Genomic DNA, 20,489 nt, shown 5'->3' on the forward strand with positions numbered 1-20,489 from the left:
ACCGCGCCATTTTCGTTCCTACCCTCACCTATTCTGGCTCAGCTCCCTTTTCGTCACAACGAAATTATGTTACACTGAAAACNAGATCATTTTCACAGGGCTTCATTTCAAGTTGGCAATAAAAAAAAAGGGGAAGAATCCCTTTGCTGGAAATACTTAAGATTTATGTTTAAATTTTTATGGAATCTTTGAGAACATTGAGGAGCAATTTCACATTTGCACTGACATCTAATTTCTCAAGTAGAGTCTGAAAGCACAAATTGCCAAGGATTCCCTGCGTGCCCAATTATCCTGCATCAATTTCCTTGACCCTGCGGAATGCTGGTAAATTAATCATACCACTTTTCTTTTTTTTTTTTTTGGACTCACTCGTGAAATACATATGCACACTTTTCATAAACTAATCATACTTGGTCGGTTGTACTCACAAAAAATGATTCAGTCCTGGAAACAGGATGAGAGTTCACAGCCAGGCCTGGGGAATAGGGAGCTGATAAAACACACGCACACATCGTCACGTATGTACATTCACACATAAAAAAATACTAACACAAAGAGACAGAATTCTGTTACATTCACATTTGTGTAATACAATTCAAATAGATTCATGAATAAATAGGATGAATGTAATTGTATAAATCAACTTTTGTTTAAGCATCAGTCATATTTTATTGAATGTATTGTATGCTGTCTTTACAGAAGGTTGTTCTGCTTTTTCAACAGTTGTGATACCATTTCCTAGACTGAAATATAACCAAAAAACCAGGAAAAATAACAGCACTTCTCGTCAATATCATCAATTCAGCTGTCATATATTGAACAGCACCATTAACAGCCTAAGCATGTGGATCATGTTCAATCATCATCTGTGTAACACCGTATTTACCACACTGTCTTACCTGTTGATCCCAACATGGCTGTGGACTGGGCTGCATTTTGGAGCAACAGTGTCCTCTGGTGGAAACAGGACAACTAACAGAAGGATACAAGTAAATACAAACAATAAAGAAACAGGGACACTAACAGGAGTGTGAAGAAAGAATATTGTATATTATGAAAACATTTCCAACAATACATTTGAGGTTATTGGAAGAGAGTATTTCAAGAACAACTGCCTTTGGACTAGAAAACATACAAAAAACAAAACAAAATAAGGCCTAATCAAGCTAAATTCAATATTTTGACAGTATATCTTTAAATCCAGACATAAACCCTCAACTCACGAAATTAGTGGATATACTATCATATACCAAAATGAATATAGATTATATACATATTGCCTGATTTGGAACATTTGGTATTGGCTGTACTTTGGGTAGGCATTACAAAGAGGACTCACTTCCACTTCAGCAAGATCTTTCAGCATGCAGATTCATTCTATTAAAAAGCACAACCTCCCACTTTAAATTTGAAATTGTAGATTCACTGTAGGCTACAAGGTTGAGATATCCCTTAAGACTTAAGCAGGCTAGTAAATAAATATCCTCTTAAATCGTCAATGTCATACGTGAATAATTAACATGTAGGCCTACCTTGGTTACTGTCCTGCCTACTGTACATGTCCTATTGTTTTTAAAGCATGTTTGTATGTAAATTATGTACAATTTGTAACGTTCTTTTCACTTACATACCAAGTAACAATTAAGAAATTACAGTTTTCATGCAGGTAGTCAAATTAAACTGCATGTTGCTGCAGGAACTGGCTAATTCGCTATCTTGTGTTTAGCTAACGAAACCGAAATGTTGAAATTAGAACTTTTTAGACTTACCTCGATATTTGAGGAAGAAAAAATACATTTTGGAAAATGTGGCCGTCTTATACTGAGAGTTTACGTTAGTTGAAAATACGATATCCATTCATTACAGTAATATATGCTACGATAAGGCAGAGGCAGGTTAATTCGCCTCATTAAATTCAGCTGGGCGGTTTTTAAACCATGAACAGTGCTAAGCTAGCGGTTTATGCTAAACTAAGCTAATGAAGTTAAGGACAGAAACGAGAGAGGGAAAAGGTTTTCGTATGATAAAAGTACTCCTACAAGAACTGCGTCAATACAATCAAATCATTTGAATATTCCTGTATGTTTTTAAACCCTTTTTTTCTATTGAACAAAAATATTACAAATGGCAAAATGTATCCCCTCTGAGCCCCGGGTTTCCCTATTTAGATGGGGAAACTAATCAAAGACTGTAAAAATTGTACAAATCTGCGCGTTTAAAAATAGTGGAAAAGACCTTTGACAATTTCTAATTGCATTAAGTGTGTGAATAACAATTGAAAAACCAAATATATTGAGTATACTGTGGTAGCCTACACTTAAAAGAAAATATGGTAAAGAAAATTACTAAACTGATTAATCCCTATTTTAATAATATATTTTTATATTCTAGTGGTCAAACCTGTGCTTTAAAGCGTAGTTGGGCGTTATTTCACAGGGTTGACAACCAAAGACAATCATCCAATAGGCTACTGTACTGTCATGAGAAACTCCTTGATTGTCTTTCTGTTTTCAATTGAGCTGAAAACCAACAACACAGTTTAGAAGGACAGACTGACTCTTCGATGTGCAAACACCTGAAAGTGTCTCGTCCCCAAACCAAACTCAACTGGCCATAATGAAAAAACACCATGATGCTACATTTCCACAGAGGTAGGCTACAAATGGAGGGGATTACATTAGGCGACAGAAAAAAAGCCAAACTCAGAATTGTAGTGCAAAACATTGAAGACGATCTTTATTGTTCACAGTTAAACACAAGCCACTGCCTTAAGAACTTCCTTTTTGCCATTTTATCCCAGATATCTCAAGCTCTGTTCAGAGTCCTGGTTTCTTCAGTTTGTGCTGATTGTACCTTTTGTCTTGGTTTGCGGTAGTTACTACTGTTGGCATTTAAAGTGGATTGTTGAACATGCTTTAGAATAGCGAGGCAAAAGGAAGTGACAGCAGGAGTTCCAGGTGGACAACAGGATTTAGACGACTTTCAATGCCAGAGTTTACTTCTAATAATCAGAAGAAAACGAGGTAACTATAGCTTGGGCTTGCGTTACTTGCCAGGTCTGATTCAAATGTAGGATATGTACGTCATGGGAGCCCTTCATGGCTGAATAAATAAAACATAAAAAGGTACAATAGAATTCAAAAGAATGCAAACAATTTCAGTTTTACATTTTCATACACTTTCCTCATTTCAGCTGAAATACGAGAACCAACACGACCTACATGCTTGCCTTTTTGCAAACACACATTCTCTCTCTGACTTAATTTGGACAAAAACTCAATTGAGTTTTGTATGGAAATGTCAGTTCTTCAAGTGGTTTCACTTCAAAGTTTCCCCATAGTAAACGAAGCGTCTTGTAGGTACTTATCACCTCAACCGCTTTGATGTAACCCTCAACATGCATTCTGATATCAAACATATATTTCGGTCCATGGTCAACGCCAAAGCATGCCTGACAGATGTAACATTACTAGCTCTTTGTTTGGATTTTAAAGGGTCAGCACATCCAAACTACAAAAAGGAATTCTCACTTAACTCTAATTGTTTATTGTTTTATCTGTCCACATTTGGAGATGTTTGTCTCTTAGATTCCTGTTTTCATAAGCAACACAATGGTGGTGAAATAAGCTATAATTGTGGTGCCCTCAGAAGTTACAACTGACATCTAAAAAATATCACAGCCCGTCTTTGTCAAATAGTGTCCATGTGACTCCACAAACCTCACTTTAATTCGTTTTCAAAGGGACTATTTCTTCACTCAAAAGTAGTTCCAGTACAAATTCAGAAAAGTTTGTTGATTATCCAAAGTAACCTTGACACTGTTTCAGAAGACAAGTTGCTGCTACCATTGTGTTGGCTGTGAAGGCATAATAAAGCGACATATCTGAGAAATATGGGTAAATGTTTTCAAGCAAAGTGTTTTTTTTTTGTCATTTGGATTCATTTATCCTTTAATCTTCAGACTCACAGTGTCACACAGTTATCGATAACTGCATCTTGCTAGCATGAGCGTCTTTGCATACAATCTAAATGCATACCACTAGCATCTCCACTGGTAACAACTCATCAACTTTGTATCCTTTTCAACATTTTTCAGGGGAATGACTGGAAAAAAAAGAAGAAAAAAAAGAATGTAGGAAAACATTGTGGGAAATCCTGTTGTCCACTCAGAGGATTTGAACAAATAACACTGAATTCCAAAGAGTCACTGACATGTTAACTCTTTAGCTGATTTGTAGCTCTTCTCCATCGTTTTAAACTTGTAGTCTCTCGGCCGCCGCCCTGCGTCCCGCCTCAGATCCGTGTCTCTAGCTGTGCTCGTGGTGTGTTTCGTTGTAGTCCATGATCTTTAGCTGCTGCTGCCGGGGGCGCCCTGACCCCGCCTGACCCCTCCCTCCGCCTGAGCCTGACGCTGCCTTCCGGCGGGGGCTTTCCTGGCTGGTGGCCCGCTGCTTGGGCTCAGAGGGGGTGGGCACAGTGAGAGGGGTGGCAGGGGTTCGGGTTGGAGTGGAGGAAGGTACGGGACCAACGGGGGCGCCGTAACCTGGGCAGGACGGCTCCACGCACAGATCCGTCTTCAGGCCGTGGGCAAGACCGGACAAACGCGTCGCGGGTTGCTCCGTGTCGCACTGGCTCTCGCTCTTGTTGCGGAACAGCTCGCGGGCCCTCATGCCCAGGAAGCTCTTGGCGCTGGGGTAGGAGCCCACGGTTACCGGTGTGTCGCAGGGGGGCAGGGCAGTGAGCGGGTTGCCGTAGGGACAGGTCAGGGAGGGCTCCACCAACAGGGGCGGTGGGGCCGGGTCCTGGCTGCCGTTCATGGAGTTGGCCGCCGCCGCCGTCTTGGAAGAGTTGCTCACCTTTGGTTGCCGTGGCGATAAAGTGCTGCCGTTGCCCCGGGAGGAGTCGCGGGGTGGTTTACCCTCTACCAACTCCTCGATGGTGTGAGGTTTGCTTCGTCCACCTGGCACCGTGACACTGTGGAGGAGAAAAATATTAACACGTTATAAAAAAGGACTCAGAAAACCATTGATTGATCAGATGATACAAAAAATGTATTTAACTGGCCACTAATTTTTAAATGATTGCATAGACAACATTCATTCATACAGTATCTGACACCATCAGGTATCAGGTTTTACTCCAAAGTTAGTTAAATATATCACTTAGGTGAAGGCACTGCTATCACTAATATAATAAAAGTGATGAAATGTAAGCACTTATAAAGCACAATGAGACACTAAATTCATAATGTTTACAGGGGTCCAAATGACCAATTTAACTTAGAAGTGCATAACCCAAGATATTTACTTGAGAGGTCATTGGATGATTAACAAGATAAAAAAATAATAGCTGAAATCTGTTTCTTTTTTTACTCTTCAATTTTTTACATGAAATACAGTCATAGTTGATAGTTTTAATATATTTAGGATTTTATAAATGGGTTAAAAAAGTACAAATATAACATGTTGTTTGGTGTTGCTCGTAAGACATACCACATGTGAGCATCACACTGGTCAGTTTAAACTCTCACAATGCACAAAGATCGGGGACCATTATAAAACATAGCTTAAGTAGATTGAATCAAGTGGTCATTTTAGCAGTGAAATCGCAATACAACAGCTCACTAAAGAAAATGTGCTCAGCCTGACCTGGAGTCAGCACAAGTCTGTGGGTCAGCTCTGCCCCCTGGTGGTGGACTGCTGACGGTGCTGGCAGGAGCCTCCATCTCCACCCTGCTGTAGAGCTGCAGGAGTTCAGTCTGCAGCATCTGAGTGATCCTCCTCTGAACCTGATACCTGCTGTCGGAGGCCTGCAGCTCCGCCCTGCAAACAGAGAGAGGAAGATTGTTAGGAAAGATATCACTCGTCACTGGCTTGAGCTTCCATATCAGGATACATGTATTTATTATCCTTACAAGAATGAAAGTAGTCATCACATACAGAGCTGCATGAAACAAAATAGTTCCCAGAACAGTGTCCTTAACATGCTTGTATACAAGAGAGGGTGTATCAGTCACAAGATGCAGGAATACTGGTTCAAAGCAGTATACAATGTTTTGTTAAGATTAGCTAAAACCCACATAAGCAATAAACATGACAGTCATATGTATATCTCCATAGAGGCTGAATCTTCATGTTAATCGTTGTCAAATAGCTATCATGTGCCTAAAACAGTGTGTCCTGACGCTCTTCTGGGTAATCATACATCCGGTTAAGTACGTACGTCAGGCCTTTGTTATATAGATATTGGAAGAGTACATTCAGTATTTTCCCAGCAAAGAGGATATATGAAGCTTCTTGTGAGGACTTGGAGGTTCAGACTCACTTTGCTTGACACTTCACATCCTCCAGGAACTTCTTCTGCTCGACGATGAGGTGTTCCTTCTTGGAGAGGTGCGTCTCCAGCTCGGCGACTCTCTGCTGGGCCGCCTCCAGTTTCTGACCATGGACCAGCAGGCTTTGCTTCAGGGTCTCCACCTCGTTCCCGTAAGACACCTTCAGCATCTGGGTCTCCTGCATGGTGGTGGGTCAGTGTCCACACAGGCACAAAGTGAAGAAAGGATTAAGAAATAAAAGAGATTAGGAGACAGTTTGACCCCTACGCTTTGTCATTTCTACTTCCAGACTTTGCAAATAATCGAGCTAGAAATGAGATGCAATTAAAACCACACTAAATGATCCTATTAAGCATGAGATTAAGGTACTTACCGTAATTTTCGGACTATAAGGCGCACCTGAATATAAGCCGCAGCAGCTAAATTGAATGATGTGTACATATATAAGCCGCACTGGACTATAAGCCGCAGGTGTTTTAATGTTTAATTACCATATGTAAGGGTTCGTGCACAGAGGGGATTGTCGGGAAAGAGATGGCTGTTTGAGGAAGCTCCCATTTATTAACATTTCAACAAACAAGTTGCATATTTGCATAACGTATTCAAGTGTTACCATTTAGTGCAATAGTAGCTACAGAACATGTACTGTGCTGTGTAAACTGTACTGTATCACATAGCGTTTCAGACACACAAACTTTTCAACTTTCAAACTTAGACGGTGCGCTCCCAGCGCACGTGGCTGTTCTAACAGTGGCTACGGGGACAAACTGTCTCGCTCTCGTAATGTCTGTCTGTCTTGCTCTCGTTCTGTCTCTCGTACCACTCTCGGTTCCACTTTTACTTTTGCGTGCTACCTGTCTCACTCTTTTCCGGCCTCCAGCTTTTCCTGCTGGAGCCCGCCGCTTAAAGGTGGGGGGCGCGGACCGGCCATAGAGCCCATAGAGTTAAAGGTGGTGGACTGTAACCTGTAAAATCCATAGATTTAGGAGGTCCCCTAGTGGCCGTTAGCTGTAAAAATCCATAGATTAGCCGCACCGTTATATAAGCCGCAGGGTCGAAAAATGGGAAAAAAGGCGCGGCTCATAGTCCGAAAATTACGGTAATCAAAATGAGTGTTTCCCTATAGCTACTTTGATACTTTATATTCCATTACATCTCTTTGGGAAATATTGTATTTTTTACTCCACAAATGACAAAAGCTGAACTTCTTTTCGGAGAAACTCATGAAAAGTTGACATTTTTTAGAGATGCGTCTTTCTCACAGAATACGGACAAAGCTTCAAACATATGATAACCTGATACGATATAATTCTTTAATGGAGATTAAACTACCAAACCTAAAACATAAACAGCAGGAAAATGCAACTTACTCATTAATCCAGTAGTAATATTATTCTAAAAATACCATGATAATATGCAGGACTTTTCCCAGGGTGGTTAGAGTACGAAGTTAGGGAACTGTAAGCCAGTAATACCAGTAAGTTAGTGTTCCTATATTGTGTCTGTGGTCCTTTGCACCTGTCCCGCACACAGACACACCCTCTCTCCAGCGTACCTTGGTGTTATCGGTGCCTCCGTGCTGCAGGTCCTGCATGGACAGCTTGTGCGCCTCCCCGAGGAGCAGCAGCTGCTTGTTCAGGAAGCTCATCTGCTGCTGGGTGCTCTCGCTGTTGCTCAGCTGAAGGACACGCAAGACAAACAATGACGATGGAGGGCAAAACAGCAATTATACTACAAATCACACCTGTCCCGAAATATCTGGGAAAGCATCAACACTGAGTACGGCGGAATGAGTCATTAATGATCTCTCCAAATGTGCCGTGCACATCCCAGCATACACATCTGTGGCGGAAGTTCACTTTATTTCTCTGTTAAAATGCTCTTAAGAAATTCATCCCCAGGCTAAACTATACAGGCTATTTCTTCTGAATGAATATCACAAATAGGACCTTTAGTCGTCTAAATCCCTGTTTCCTGGGTCAGAGGATTTAAAAACAGACCTCACACAAACCCCAGGAGGCAGAAAAACACCCGGACCCCCTGTGTCGCTGACCCAAAAATAGAGAAGGAGAGACAGCATTTCCAAGGCAACGGAGCCCTGGGACAGTGTGCAGACCACAGAGAGGTGGCAGGACGAGGGGGGGGGGGGGGGGGGGCATGTGCTGCTGTAACCCTCCTATAGTCTGACCCAACTGTCTAATCACTATCCTGCCCAAGTTCTTTTTATAGAAAGGCAGGAAAAGGCATTAAGAAATCTGACAAACATTATTAATGACTCTCTGGTTGGTCGTTGACAATAAATGTACTTGTGCTATTTTTTTAATTAATGAAGTTTCCTACTATATTCTGTAAATTGACTTTTATCCTTTCTGTTTTTCTTCTTTCTTTACTTTTACTTGTGTCTCTTTCTAGCTTTTTGTCCTCTTATGTTTGTTGATATATATTTTATATATTAGAGTTTTGAGTGCAAAAGAAGGTGGATTTTTATTTTCCCCAGAGGAGCCTGAATGGCAGCGACTAAACACTATTTCTGATTCAACTAAGAGCAATTTAATGCTGTGTGATAGTGATCAGTGTTAGTGAGCACAGACGCGTTTATCTCCTTATGTGAAATGTAAAACCTGCCCAGACATGAAAGATAAAAAAAACTGAAAACATCCTGCTTTTTGGAAGGAAGCATCAGATACAAGTTGGACTGGAAGCGTCACTTTTTTATTTAGCACAGAAAAGTTTGGCTTTTTGGAATTTATATGCAGGATTTTTGTGGTGTTTTGGTTCAAAATGCATTGCACCTATTTTAAGTAAGGATGAAAGCATCAGCTAAACGAGACGTAACATATTGTAATGTAAAGGCTGAAATTTTTCCATGGCAGAAACACCAGTTCAATTCAACTTCCAGTAATAATATAGCAGCAATGTATTGAAGCTGGTTTACTTTTACACATCCGTACCAACAGTATCACAAATGGTATCAGAGTACAGGCTCTTGTACTGAATAAACCACCTGAAACTGACAAATACATTATTATAATCAGACCATGACTCAAGTGTTTTCTTACCTTGATAGTCATCTGGTTGAGAAGGTGACCGGTGTGGCAGACTTTGTTGTTGGCCCTCTGAAGCTCCGCCTCCAGATCATCTATCCTTTTCTGACCCTCTTGCAATTTACTCTGAACACAAAATCAGATTAAAGAGATTTACAAGATATCTTACAAATGCAAAAACTGTGGACACGTGTATTTGTACAGTCTGATATTTAATGTGTATAAAGAGGTGAAGGATGTGTACCTGGAGCTCCTGGTTCTTGGTGTAGTAGTCGTCCCGGCCCTGCTGCAGCTGTCTGATCTGACTGTGCAGTCGCGTCACCACCGTCTCCCGGTCGTCCCACAGCTGCCTGTAGCGCTGCTGCTCCACCTGCAGACTCTCCCTCAGAGACACGATGTCCACGCTCTGCAGGTTCAGCTGGTCCTTCTGCACACACACACACAAATGCACAAAATAAGCACAAAGTGTGAAGCGGTTAGAGAAAATAGATCTTTTAAAGCTCTTTCCAGCAGTTTGTGCAGTCCAGACGGTCTTTTATGCTGCGTTCACACTGCTGGAAAAAGTGTCCTAAAATGGAATGTGTTTTCTGTGCCCGTGTGACTCAGGGGGTTTTTGTAATAGGGTGAACAGAAAAATCACATGGAGTCTGATCTATCTGGAATATGATTTAGATTACTTTTTTTGGACAACTAAAATCAGATACAGGTTGGAATTGGTGTGACTTTTATTTCACTAGATGGAAAAAGTCATTTACATTCTGTGCTAGCCCGATCCACTCAGCGAATAGAAAACAGACATAACTCCTGGCGCTAACCACTGCTAACAAATCAAACCGCAAAAGCTTACGCAAGTGGCCTTCATGTTTCATTTCCTATGACAGCATGCTAAGTGTGATGGGATTGTTCTTTTTGCATTTGGGTCAATCCAGAAACATGACCAGTTCACACAGGAATCTGACATCGGACACGTGTAAAAGAAAAAAGCACAAAGCCTTGCAGTCCGAACACAACCTTACTGAGGGCATTTTTCCCCTTAACAGAACTCAATTACCAAGCACGAGTTTCCGCTGATTGCTGCATGAATGTGTCAGTGTTTCACCACTTTGTTTACATTTCATCCCATGAGACAGAACAGCCTTCTTTGAAAGTATCACTTGTTGTCTGGGTAACCAAAACAACTTCAGTCAAAGCTCCTCTGCGGCGTCCTACATATGATTCTTGACTCATTTGACAGCTGGAGTTTTTAAATGCCTCTGAAGATGTCTTTGAAGTATTTAGATGTGTTACTGTTTTTTTATGTGGGGCTCATCTCATGAAAAAGATAACGTGCAAACTTGCCATGGCGTTGTTCTGCTCCTCCAGCGCGGTGGCGTTGATGATGCGGCGGAGGAGGCGGCGGTTGCGCACGGCGTGCTGCTCCCTCTTGTAGCGCTCGTACAGCAGCTGGTTGTGCAGCAGCAGCAGCTGGCTGCGCAGCGTGTGGAGCTCGTCCAGCGGGGCCGAACCTGGGGAGCCCGCGGGAAGAATAGTGTAAATAACAAGTTCACAATCATGACACACATTAAGTTTAAATGTGCATTAAGGTGTATTATATATTACACATTTCAAGCAATAGTCAGGTTTTCATCATTAGGATTGTAGTTAATACTTTAATAGCTCTGTAGTTAGAGTGGAAGGGTTGCAAATCAATTGTTTTGACAATATGCATATATAATAAATATTTGTATTCTATTCATCTTATTATTGCACATTTGTATTTTAAATATATTATATTTTTAAATATATATTTATGTAATTTTTTCAGTGCATTTATACTATGGATCTTATATTTTGGGATATTTTAATTGAAAAAAAAACGTGCGAAAAAGCTTGAGCTTTCGCACAAAAGATACATACAACTCTGTTAACAGTCCAAGACTTTGAACCTCTACCTACTTCTGTTGGTACAGACTAAAATCTGACTGTAGCAGCATAACAAATATCTCAAGGACCAAAAGTTAGCCTTGACCATCTGGAGTAACAGCAATGATCGTGTTTATCTACTATTTGATTAAAGACTTTCATACATAAATCTAATCTAATCTGCCAATTTTATTGAGTACAGCATTTACTTTTTGAAAACTTTCGATTCCATTATTAAATAAAAAATGGTTTCAAGTGAAAAGTAAGGTTAGGCGTCGGAACAAAAGCGTTTTTTTGTATTTGCAAAGGACATTTTTGAATTAAATACACACCCATACCAAAATGCTAGAATCTAATTAGGTGGAGACAAGTTAGCTGCATTGTGCTAAGACTAAGTATTTTTCGGTTTCAAGAAATGATATAATAAGATTACCAAATCTGCACTTAAACTAATCACTTGTACCTTGGCTCATGGTGCAAACTTCCCGCAGCCAAACAGGATTGAAAACAACCTTAAAATGTGACTGTTTTATAGATCCATATCCAGTGACAGGATTATATCAGCTTGTCTTTGATTTGAACCACTGACCTGATGGTTAGAACTCTACTTGGCTGACCTTAAAAAGGGACTGTTCGTATGTTTGAAGGTTGTATTAAGTATCTAAAGTCATTTTATTACTCACAGTAGATGACAATCTGCACACCTCCAGTTTGGTGAAAACTACGGCACACAAGTTAAAAAGGCCCTATTTAGATTTTTGGGATTTTTCCCTTTCCTATAGTGTGTGATATAGGTTTTCGTGCATGTAAATGGTCTGCAAACGCTAAAATCCCAAAGTTACCTCCAGAGGGAGTTTCTATGTGTTCTGCAAGGTAAAATATCTGTATTGAAAAAGGGGTTTGGTGTGTTTGAAGAGCCAAACCTTAAGCTGACCAGTTTGATACCCATCACGGATTTTAAACTCATTTTAAAAAAGCTGGAGAAATCTTCTGTGGGTGTTTGCACCTGCTCTATCTGACTGTATATGGATTTCAATGACTACTTTTTTTACAATGTTGTATTTTAGTGTTGCCTCTTTGTTTAGTGTCCTGTCTGTCTGTAACTTTGTGTGGTAGTGTTACCACTGAACAGGTCTCTCTTGAAAATGAGACCTTGTGTCTCAATGAGATTTTACACCTGTATAAATAAAGGCTAAATAAAAAAAAATAAAAAAATAAAAAATATATATAACCGTTTTAGTTCTCTGATCAGAAAGGGCTGTAAAAAAATACATGTTGGTGCTGCCCCCTTCCAAAGCAGAACAATGCTTAGCTTCCTTTCTCATACTCCTGTGTGTTCCTCCAAACTAGTGGCATGCCGACAGCCCTCGACTTTAAAACAGGCCGACTTGTGGATTAGTATACACATCTCAACCTCAAGACATCCGTACTATCCCTTGAAGGCTGCTTTAACCATTTAATCACATTGTTAAGATATTAGAAATGTAGGAAATGCTGTACCCTTTCAAGATAACGCTGCACACAGAGCTTCTCTTGCTAACGTGTACAAAGGGGAAGAGGGCAGAGAAAGAGCATTTAGAGGAAGATTCCCATGAGAATCTGATCCAGAGAGGTCACATCGGTTTGCAGAGTTAGAGAGAAATGACTCCCATCACACAAACCCGGGGAGATGATTACGTTTCAGTTGTAATTACAAGTTGGCGGAGAGTTTAAAAAACAACAGAGTGTTTCTGTTTTGTTGTCAGCTGGAGAAGATTAGATTCTGGCTCTGGTTGACTGAATGCACACAGGGGAGGTAAATAAACGGGGAGTAAATCTCTAATAAGTGGCAAACTTTTCGAATTTCTGAGTTGATCGGATTTCTGCGTGACTGTGGGAACTTTGTGCTTCTCGATAAAACCCTCCGCTGAACAAATTCCCCGTCTGTCTGGGTAATGTTTTTAACATGCTGTTCACGTCTTGTGACGAATCACTAGTCATGCCTGAATAACGCTCCATCTGCAGTCCTCATAATAGAGTCTTTTATCAGTGTACGGCAGTGCTGCGCTGCCAGTGTGTTACCTCCAAAGTGCGTCCAGTCAGCTGACTTACTTGGCAAAGGTAATCTGGAAAAAAAGGAGAGAAAGAAAAACATTTTAGAAAGATGATCTGCCTCGGATGTTTCTCTCTTAAGCTGCTCAGGATAAGACCGTAAATAGAAGTCCTTCCAGTAGCCATTTAAATATGTGTATAAATAAGCGTTTGGGGAAGAGCTTGTGGTTTTTGGATTGGGAAAAAATATTGCTGTGTCCAAATTCATCCATGTTTTATTGACGTTGGTTGTATTACAAAACACAGTACATCTCAAACCAGGTTTTCCCAGTTTACCGCAAGTACTGTGCCATATTCAAAAGGGAACACAGGTGGTGCCAGTTCAAACAGAACACATGCCAGACTTTTGTCCTACTTTTGGATGTTCCAATTAAAGAAGTGATGGACCCAAGCAACAGGCAATAACATTTTCTATGTTGTACGGATTTTACTGATTTAAACGTGTTGAGTTTATCACAATAAGTACAATAAATATCAGTCAAAAAAAAATCTATCCACACTGTTTATATTGTCATTTACACCAACTTTATGTGTATGTAAAGCAACCTGTTCCTTTTTTCTTAGTCGTCAGAGGTTTAAAGTCCTTTCTGGATTAATTTACTTAATATTTTAACTTTAGTGTATTTTTGTAATTACATTAAATCATTTAAATCTTTATTTATTTCCCAAAAATATAAACACAACTATCTCAGCAGCAATTTAAAAATGCAGGAGATATTTGAATGTTTTAAATTAAGTATCTTTTGTAATTGTTTATTTTTTAAATGAATTACATTTAAATAAAAAAGCCATTTAACAATATAGTAAAAAAGTGGAGGGTGATATATTACATTGTTAAAGAATAAACTACCAAAAAGCATTTATAATAATAAAATAATAATAATATAAAACCATCTGAAACAAAAGAGTATCGCAAACACTTGAATACAAATAGAAGTAAATGCTAAAACCAAAAGAAACTAATTACATTGGGTAATTTGATCTTAAATATTATATTGTAGAAATGTCACTGCTGCAGTCTAGTTATTGGTTTCAAGTATTTTGATATAAAAACACTGCATGATACATTTAACAAGGTTTCAAAAATAAACATGCCTGACTTTTTTTGTTGAATAAAACTGCTTAAAAATGTGTTCAAAATTCAGCGAGGTGTAACCATTATAAACCTCCTGCCTTGATAGACATAGATATTTAAAGGGGGCGTGGCCTAACTGTACCAATATGACCGCCATGTTGGCATTTAATGCAATGAACAGCAGCAGCCAGTGTTTGGCTCTGAGGAAGACAGGCGTGGGGGTGATAGATGAGTGAAATGAGTGAAGCCAGATTGTTCTGTGTCCAGAGTTGACTCTGCTGACGCGCTTGTATTATTGGCTCTGACCGGTTTGCTGTGTGTGGAGAAAGAAAAAAGGGCCGACGGACTCTGAACAACGTCGTGCTTGTTCTCAACGGGCTGTTTTCTTTGGCCGCAGTAACAGACTGGAAGCTACCTAGGCAGGCTGAGCACAGGAGAGAGCTTTGATGTAATCTGTTTACCGAGTGTGTGATCAACATGAGTTTCATACAGAGTAAAGAACTAGCGAGCACAAACACCTCCTCCACGGCTGCACTGTGCACTACATGAGACCATTTACTCACAAAAGTAGTGGGAATAATGGGGTTGTATTGTAATAAATTGGAACCAAAATGGCTGCATTTGCTATACTTTTTTGTGTGTGCCAGGTAAACTTTCCATGGTTGGAATTTATAACTTTCAGTGGTGTCATGCCAGGATAAAAAAAACATGAACCACTGTCTATTCTATCTCCAAATCTTCAACAGTCAACTTGATGAACGACAGAGAAGGGAGGGTCCGGCTTGCGCTCGTCACAGCCCCATGCTCACACAACATGTGTGCACACGGCGCAGTAACGCTCTAATGCAAGTATGCTATTCCACTCACAGATAAAGCGCTGTGTGTGTGACGGCCGATCATCTGACAAGTTGGTATTCTGGAGCTCTGCTGTCATGTGGCAGTGACAGCAGAGAGTCAAACAGTGCACCCTCGACACATCTTGTAGAACTGTATGCCTTGTGAACAATTGTGGGGAAATAGTCTCAATATGCTATGTACGTGATTAGAGGATTATCGGATGAGTGTTGTTAAAAATAAGGCTGAAAAAGAGTTAGGGTTAGGTGCAAAAGTAAAATGGTGGAAAACCTCTTTACACGACAACGATTCTGAATAATTACATAAACCGGCCATATAACCTTGAATAAAGTTACGAACTCATTTGAAGTTAGCCCAGTGTTTCCCATAGAATTTGATTCTATTTGTGGGGGCACCGCACCCCCCAAAAATATAATTTACAATTTAGGCATTTAGCAGACGCCTTATTCCAAAGTGACTTACAATGACCAATTACAGGGACATTCGGAGTAACCGAGGGCTAAGTGCCTTGCTCAAGGGCACACTAGTAGTAGTGTTCTAGGCAGGATTTGAACTCGCAAGCTTCCGATCATCAGCCCACCTCACTATCCATTAGACAACCAAAAAAAAAAGAATAATAATAAAAAAAAAAAAGACAATAATAATAATAATATATATATTTTTTTTAATGAGATCCATTTGTGGTGGACGATATTTAATTGTGGCGGCACGTCACAAATAAATCAATGTATGGGAAACACTGTAGCCCCTCACCTCTTGAGAACTTTATCATGGGTGTCGCTCCCCTGCTGAACAAGGCGATCCAGCACCTCCAGTGGCGAAGCGGTCACTACCCCCTCCTCCTCCCCGTCCTCCAGGCCCTCCTCCTGCTGCAGCAGCCTCTCCAGCGCCGCCTTGTGCACCGCCTCCGACGTCTTCTGGCCCACGAAGAGCGAGGCGGCTCGGGGCAGAGCCAGGTCAAAGAACGACTCGTAGGGCACCATGGCCCCCGGGGTCTTGCAGCAGGGGCTTGGGGAGAACATCCCAAACTTGCTCACCTCGTCGTCTGGAGCTGAAGGGCTCCGGTGCAGGTGGTGGTCGATGGGGGTGAATCCTGACTGGAAAGACCAGGACTGATCGAGGGCTGAACTCCTGCTGTCCCCCGCTCCCCGTCCTTCTCTTTCGCTCCCGACCCCGCTGGTGCTCGCGGTGCTCTCCCCTTTGTCTGGCGTCGATTCAACAGGGTGGGTGACGGGGTCTCCGGACTGGGCGTTGGAGAGGGTCTTGTCTTGTGCCTGACAGCCAGTCAGAGTCTCAGTGGTGTGGTAGAAGGGCGAGTCGAAGCCCCTCAGGCCCGACAGCTCCTGCTTCTCCTCGGTGATCTTCAGCAGCTCCTCAGTGATGGCAGCTGCATCGGAAACAACATAAGGAGGATTTTGGAGGCTTTAAACGTGCATGTATGTTCAGAAGGCCAATATCTGTGCTTAAATATTTCTGCCGGCGCTTCAAGTGCCAAGTACCTGCTATCCTAAACAGAAAGAAAGAAGATTTCTGGGCTTCTGTTTTCCCCCCAAAGAGAGTGGAAATGTTTAAGTCTAAAGCAGCGAGCTTTGGCAGCAGATCTTGTACCATTTGGCAGATGCTCTGATCCAAAGCGGTTCACAGAACTGTAGGTGCATTTATTTTTAGTACAAGTGGCTCAAGTGGGATTTAAACCAATAACTGTGCAGAGCTAGCTAAACACACAGGCATATAAACAGGGATGTGTTAGTATCTTGGATATTTTACTAAAAGTGCATGAGCTCAGGTTCAATATCTGAATTTTGCATTTGGTACAAATTGTGAAATTGTGTTACACCCTCATGGTAATTATTATACACATTAGTAATGGTCTATGCTGCATCTATGGGCTATGTTCTTTATAAATAAATATTGTTTTACTACTGGAACTGGATAACTGGATAAGCAGACTTGAGTCAGGAAACCCTGTGGTTTGGCTCATGTTTTTTCGAGCCTCCACGCCTCGTCAAAGAGAAATCAAAAACAGTTCATCCCTTCTTTCTGGGACGGCCCAATGTAACACTTAAATTTGGTTTTGGTGGATATATCCCACAATGTGTCCCGGTGTTTTTCCATGCCGAGTCAAACACTGATTGTATGTTGTTATTGATTTATTACCAAGTGGATACTCACCCTCTTCCCTCTCCTTCTCTGTTCTCAGCTGAAGCTCCAGCTCCTGCTTCTTCATAAAGACCGACAGCTCCGTCAGAGTCATGGAGATGATCTCAGCAGCTCCTGCATCTGATGAGGAGGTGTTTTTAAAAACAGACGTGTGAAAAATAACATCTCCAAAGCATAAACACAACAAGTAACTAAGGCTGGAGCCACACGAGAACGGTAACGCAAACTAACCAAAATAGTTATCAAAAAAGTCTTCCGTCCACACGCAACAGGCACCAGAAACGTGTCCTTCCACACGAGACCACTCGATCCGCTGTAGTACATATGCCAGGCCTGTAAGTGGCGCTGTACTTCCGCCACAAAATACACCAAAAGCAGTGAAGAAGACTTCCGAGCATGGTTTCCATGGTTGCCCCTCTGTTTATTCTCCGCGGTGGATTTAGCAGCAGAGGTGGGGAGAGGCAGGGCTCTTTTTCACCATCAGCAGCAGCTGATCTCTCTCTCCGGTCCGATTAGACTTCACTCGCGTTTATGTCCATATCGATCAGATCTAGCTAATGATATGACTGCCTGAGTGTCAAAGGACACCTAACCAATAAGCGACATTTTGACCGGAGAATTTTTGATTTCGGCTAACGGAAACTCTGCCGTGCGGGGGGGTTCTGCTGGAGGCACCTGCTGGGTGTACTGTCCTGCGAGATACCGGGACCTAGCTCAAATCACTCGGAAAACTGTTGTTGTTGGCGGTGAAACACATCAGCAATGACGCGGGTGACACGGGAGTGAGCAGAAGAGGTGGGGAGAGGCGGGGCTATTGCGTCATCGTTATCAGAAAATGATCGTATAGGGCGTAGACACGGAGCCGTTCGCCCCCCCAGAGCGTTTTGTCCGCAGCTCTACCCACCTTGGGACCCGTTATCGTTATCTGCATTTCCCTGTCGGCCTCGTGTGGCCGAACCGTCTATATGATAGAGAACTGTAGCGGATACGACCGTTACCGTTCTCGTGTGGCTCCGACAATAAGAATATTGGTAAAGATGTTCGTAACACAACGATATCACTGGGCTCTGGTTTCAGACAGAGGGTGAAAAGAGGTGCTGCAGCACAGGCAGTATGGGAAAAATAAAGACCTTATAGAACATTAAAGCATGGAAACATGTCACAGTAGAAGTCACTTTAAAGAAAGTAAACATGTTTTTTGTTTACGGTATAATATCTGCACCAAAAGATTTATGAGTTCCATGTTTGTGCCATTTCCAAAGAAGGAAGTATTCTGTATATTGTAGTGAAAAGTCTTGCCCCATTGAGTAAAATGTGACAGAAGCAATAGAAACGCCGGCTAATGAACCAAATTCAAAATCAAAGTTTAGCAACAAAACGAGAGCTCAAGCTGAGTTTCAATTACATCCAGGCTAATTGAGTCCATGTTGGATCCTGTTGTATTGCAGCAGGTCTGCCTGTCTATATGTTAAACACCTGGATCAAATGTCAGTTCTGATCATGTGGTACATCATTGTCCCCTCAGGAGCCAGACACATCTGTAAAAGGTGTAAAATTGTCTCTAATTTCACACCTTTTTACCGCGACTGAGTTAATTGCTTTCTCTGTTTCTACTAGGTCTTTTCAGGTTAGACATATTTTGGCTCCGGACAAATTATTTGCGCCTCTGACTGCTCTCTGGTCCTTTCCAGATAGACAATTAACCATGCTTGTTCCTAGAAGTCATTTCAGATACAATTGGGAGGCTGTGGCTCAGTAGATAGTGTGATGGACTTCGAATCAGGGGGTAGCGAGTTCGAATCCCACTGCAGTCAGCATGCCGTTGTGTCCCTGGGCAAGACACTTCACCCCAAGTTGCTCCTGTGGGGATTGCCCACAGTACTCAATGTATGTAAGTCGCTTTGGATAAAAGCGTCTAACAAATGACATGTAATGTAATTGAAAAATGTAGGGCCGTTACTTTGGAATTACTGATGGTAAATTAAAGTGTTGAGACTAACCTCTGTTTGCGGATCCTTCTGCGCTCTTCTCTGTCTCTTTCACTGGCTCCTGTCTCACCAGCGCAGGCTTACTGCTCTCTCCTTGTCGGCGGTCCTGGAGAGTTACACAGACAACAGTATTAATAATTAGTTAAGGATAATATTTGTTGTGGTTTACTTCAGCTCCTGAATGAGAACATTTCAACATTCCCCGTGAGGTAAAATGCGTGCATAACAGTCTGATTAGAGACTCTTTGCTTATTTCTGCACCAGAATAAAGAACATTTATGAGACAAGAACCCAAACAAGACTCAAACGAGACAAAACAATGATGCGAGTTTACTGATATACTGACTTCAACCTTCTTTTGCTGCTTTACAAAAATCAAACATTTAAATCTTGATAAATAAATGTTCTGTCTTGCTATCAATGAATTTAGTTTTCAAGATAATAGAATATTGACTTGGATCTTCCTCATAAAGCCACATAATAATAATAATAATAATAATAATAATACTTATTATAGCACCTTTCACAGAAACAGAATTCACAAAGTGCTTCACGAGCAAGATCAAAAGTAAAAGTTAAGACCTCCGAAACATGAATACAATAAGCACATGAGGCAGACATTTTAGGTCAACATAAAAACAAAACACAGACCATGTGGAGCCCTGAAAGGAACAAACATAATAACAGAAGACATGACACACATCTCAAGTAGAAATAAAAGCCAATGTAAAAAGAGAGGAACAGGATCTGGAACAAAATTCAGAAAAACAGCCTACTGGAAATTAATATTCATCACAAGGTCATTGACCCTTTGCAATTATCCATCCATCCATCCATCTTCTCCCGCTTATCCGTGGTCGGGTCGCGGAGGTAGCAGTTCCAGCAGAGAGCCCCAAACTTTCTTTTCCCTGGCCACATCAACCAGCTCTGACTGGGGGATCCCAAGGCGCTCCCAGGCCAGCGAAGAGATATAATCCCTCCATCTGGTTCTAGGTCTACCCCTTGGTCTCTTCCCAGCTGGACGTGCCTGGAACACCTCC

General features: G+C 41.4%; 1 protein-coding gene across 1 annotated transcript in view; it reads right to left on the reverse strand.

The window, feature by feature from the left end:
- Positions 1-2,708: 2,708 nt before the first annotated feature.
- The window catches only part of tsc1b (TSC complex subunit 1b), a 19,287-nt gene continuing 1,506 nt past the window's right edge, over positions 2,709-20,489 (reverse strand). Inside the window, exons 2-12 of the mRNA XM_010773716.1 lie at positions 19,462-19,555; positions 17,474-17,581; positions 16,055-16,688; positions 13,342-13,385; positions 10,717-10,883; positions 9,623-9,805; positions 9,394-9,504; positions 7,890-8,012; positions 6,325-6,512; positions 5,649-5,822; positions 2,709-4,974 (exon numbers count right to left, since the gene is read on the reverse strand). Coding sequence (XP_010772018.1) covers positions 4,308-4,974; positions 5,649-5,822; positions 6,325-6,512; positions 7,890-8,012; positions 9,394-9,504; positions 9,623-9,805; positions 10,717-10,883; positions 13,342-13,385; positions 16,055-16,688; positions 17,474-17,581; positions 19,462-19,555 — 2,493 coding nt within the window. The 3' untranslated portion in view covers positions 2,709-4,307. The remainder of the gene's footprint in view (positions 4,975-5,648; positions 5,823-6,324; positions 6,513-7,889; positions 8,013-9,393; positions 9,505-9,622; positions 9,806-10,716; positions 10,884-13,341; positions 13,386-16,054; positions 16,689-17,473; positions 17,582-19,461; positions 19,556-20,489) is intronic.

Source organism: Notothenia coriiceps, unplaced genomic scaffold, assembly GCF_000735185.1.
Source record: "Notothenia coriiceps isolate Sejong01 unplaced genomic scaffold, NC01 NC01_scaffold00012899, whole genome shotgun sequence".
Lineage (NCBI taxonomy): Eukaryota > Metazoa > Chordata > Actinopteri > Perciformes > Nototheniidae > Notothenia > Notothenia coriiceps.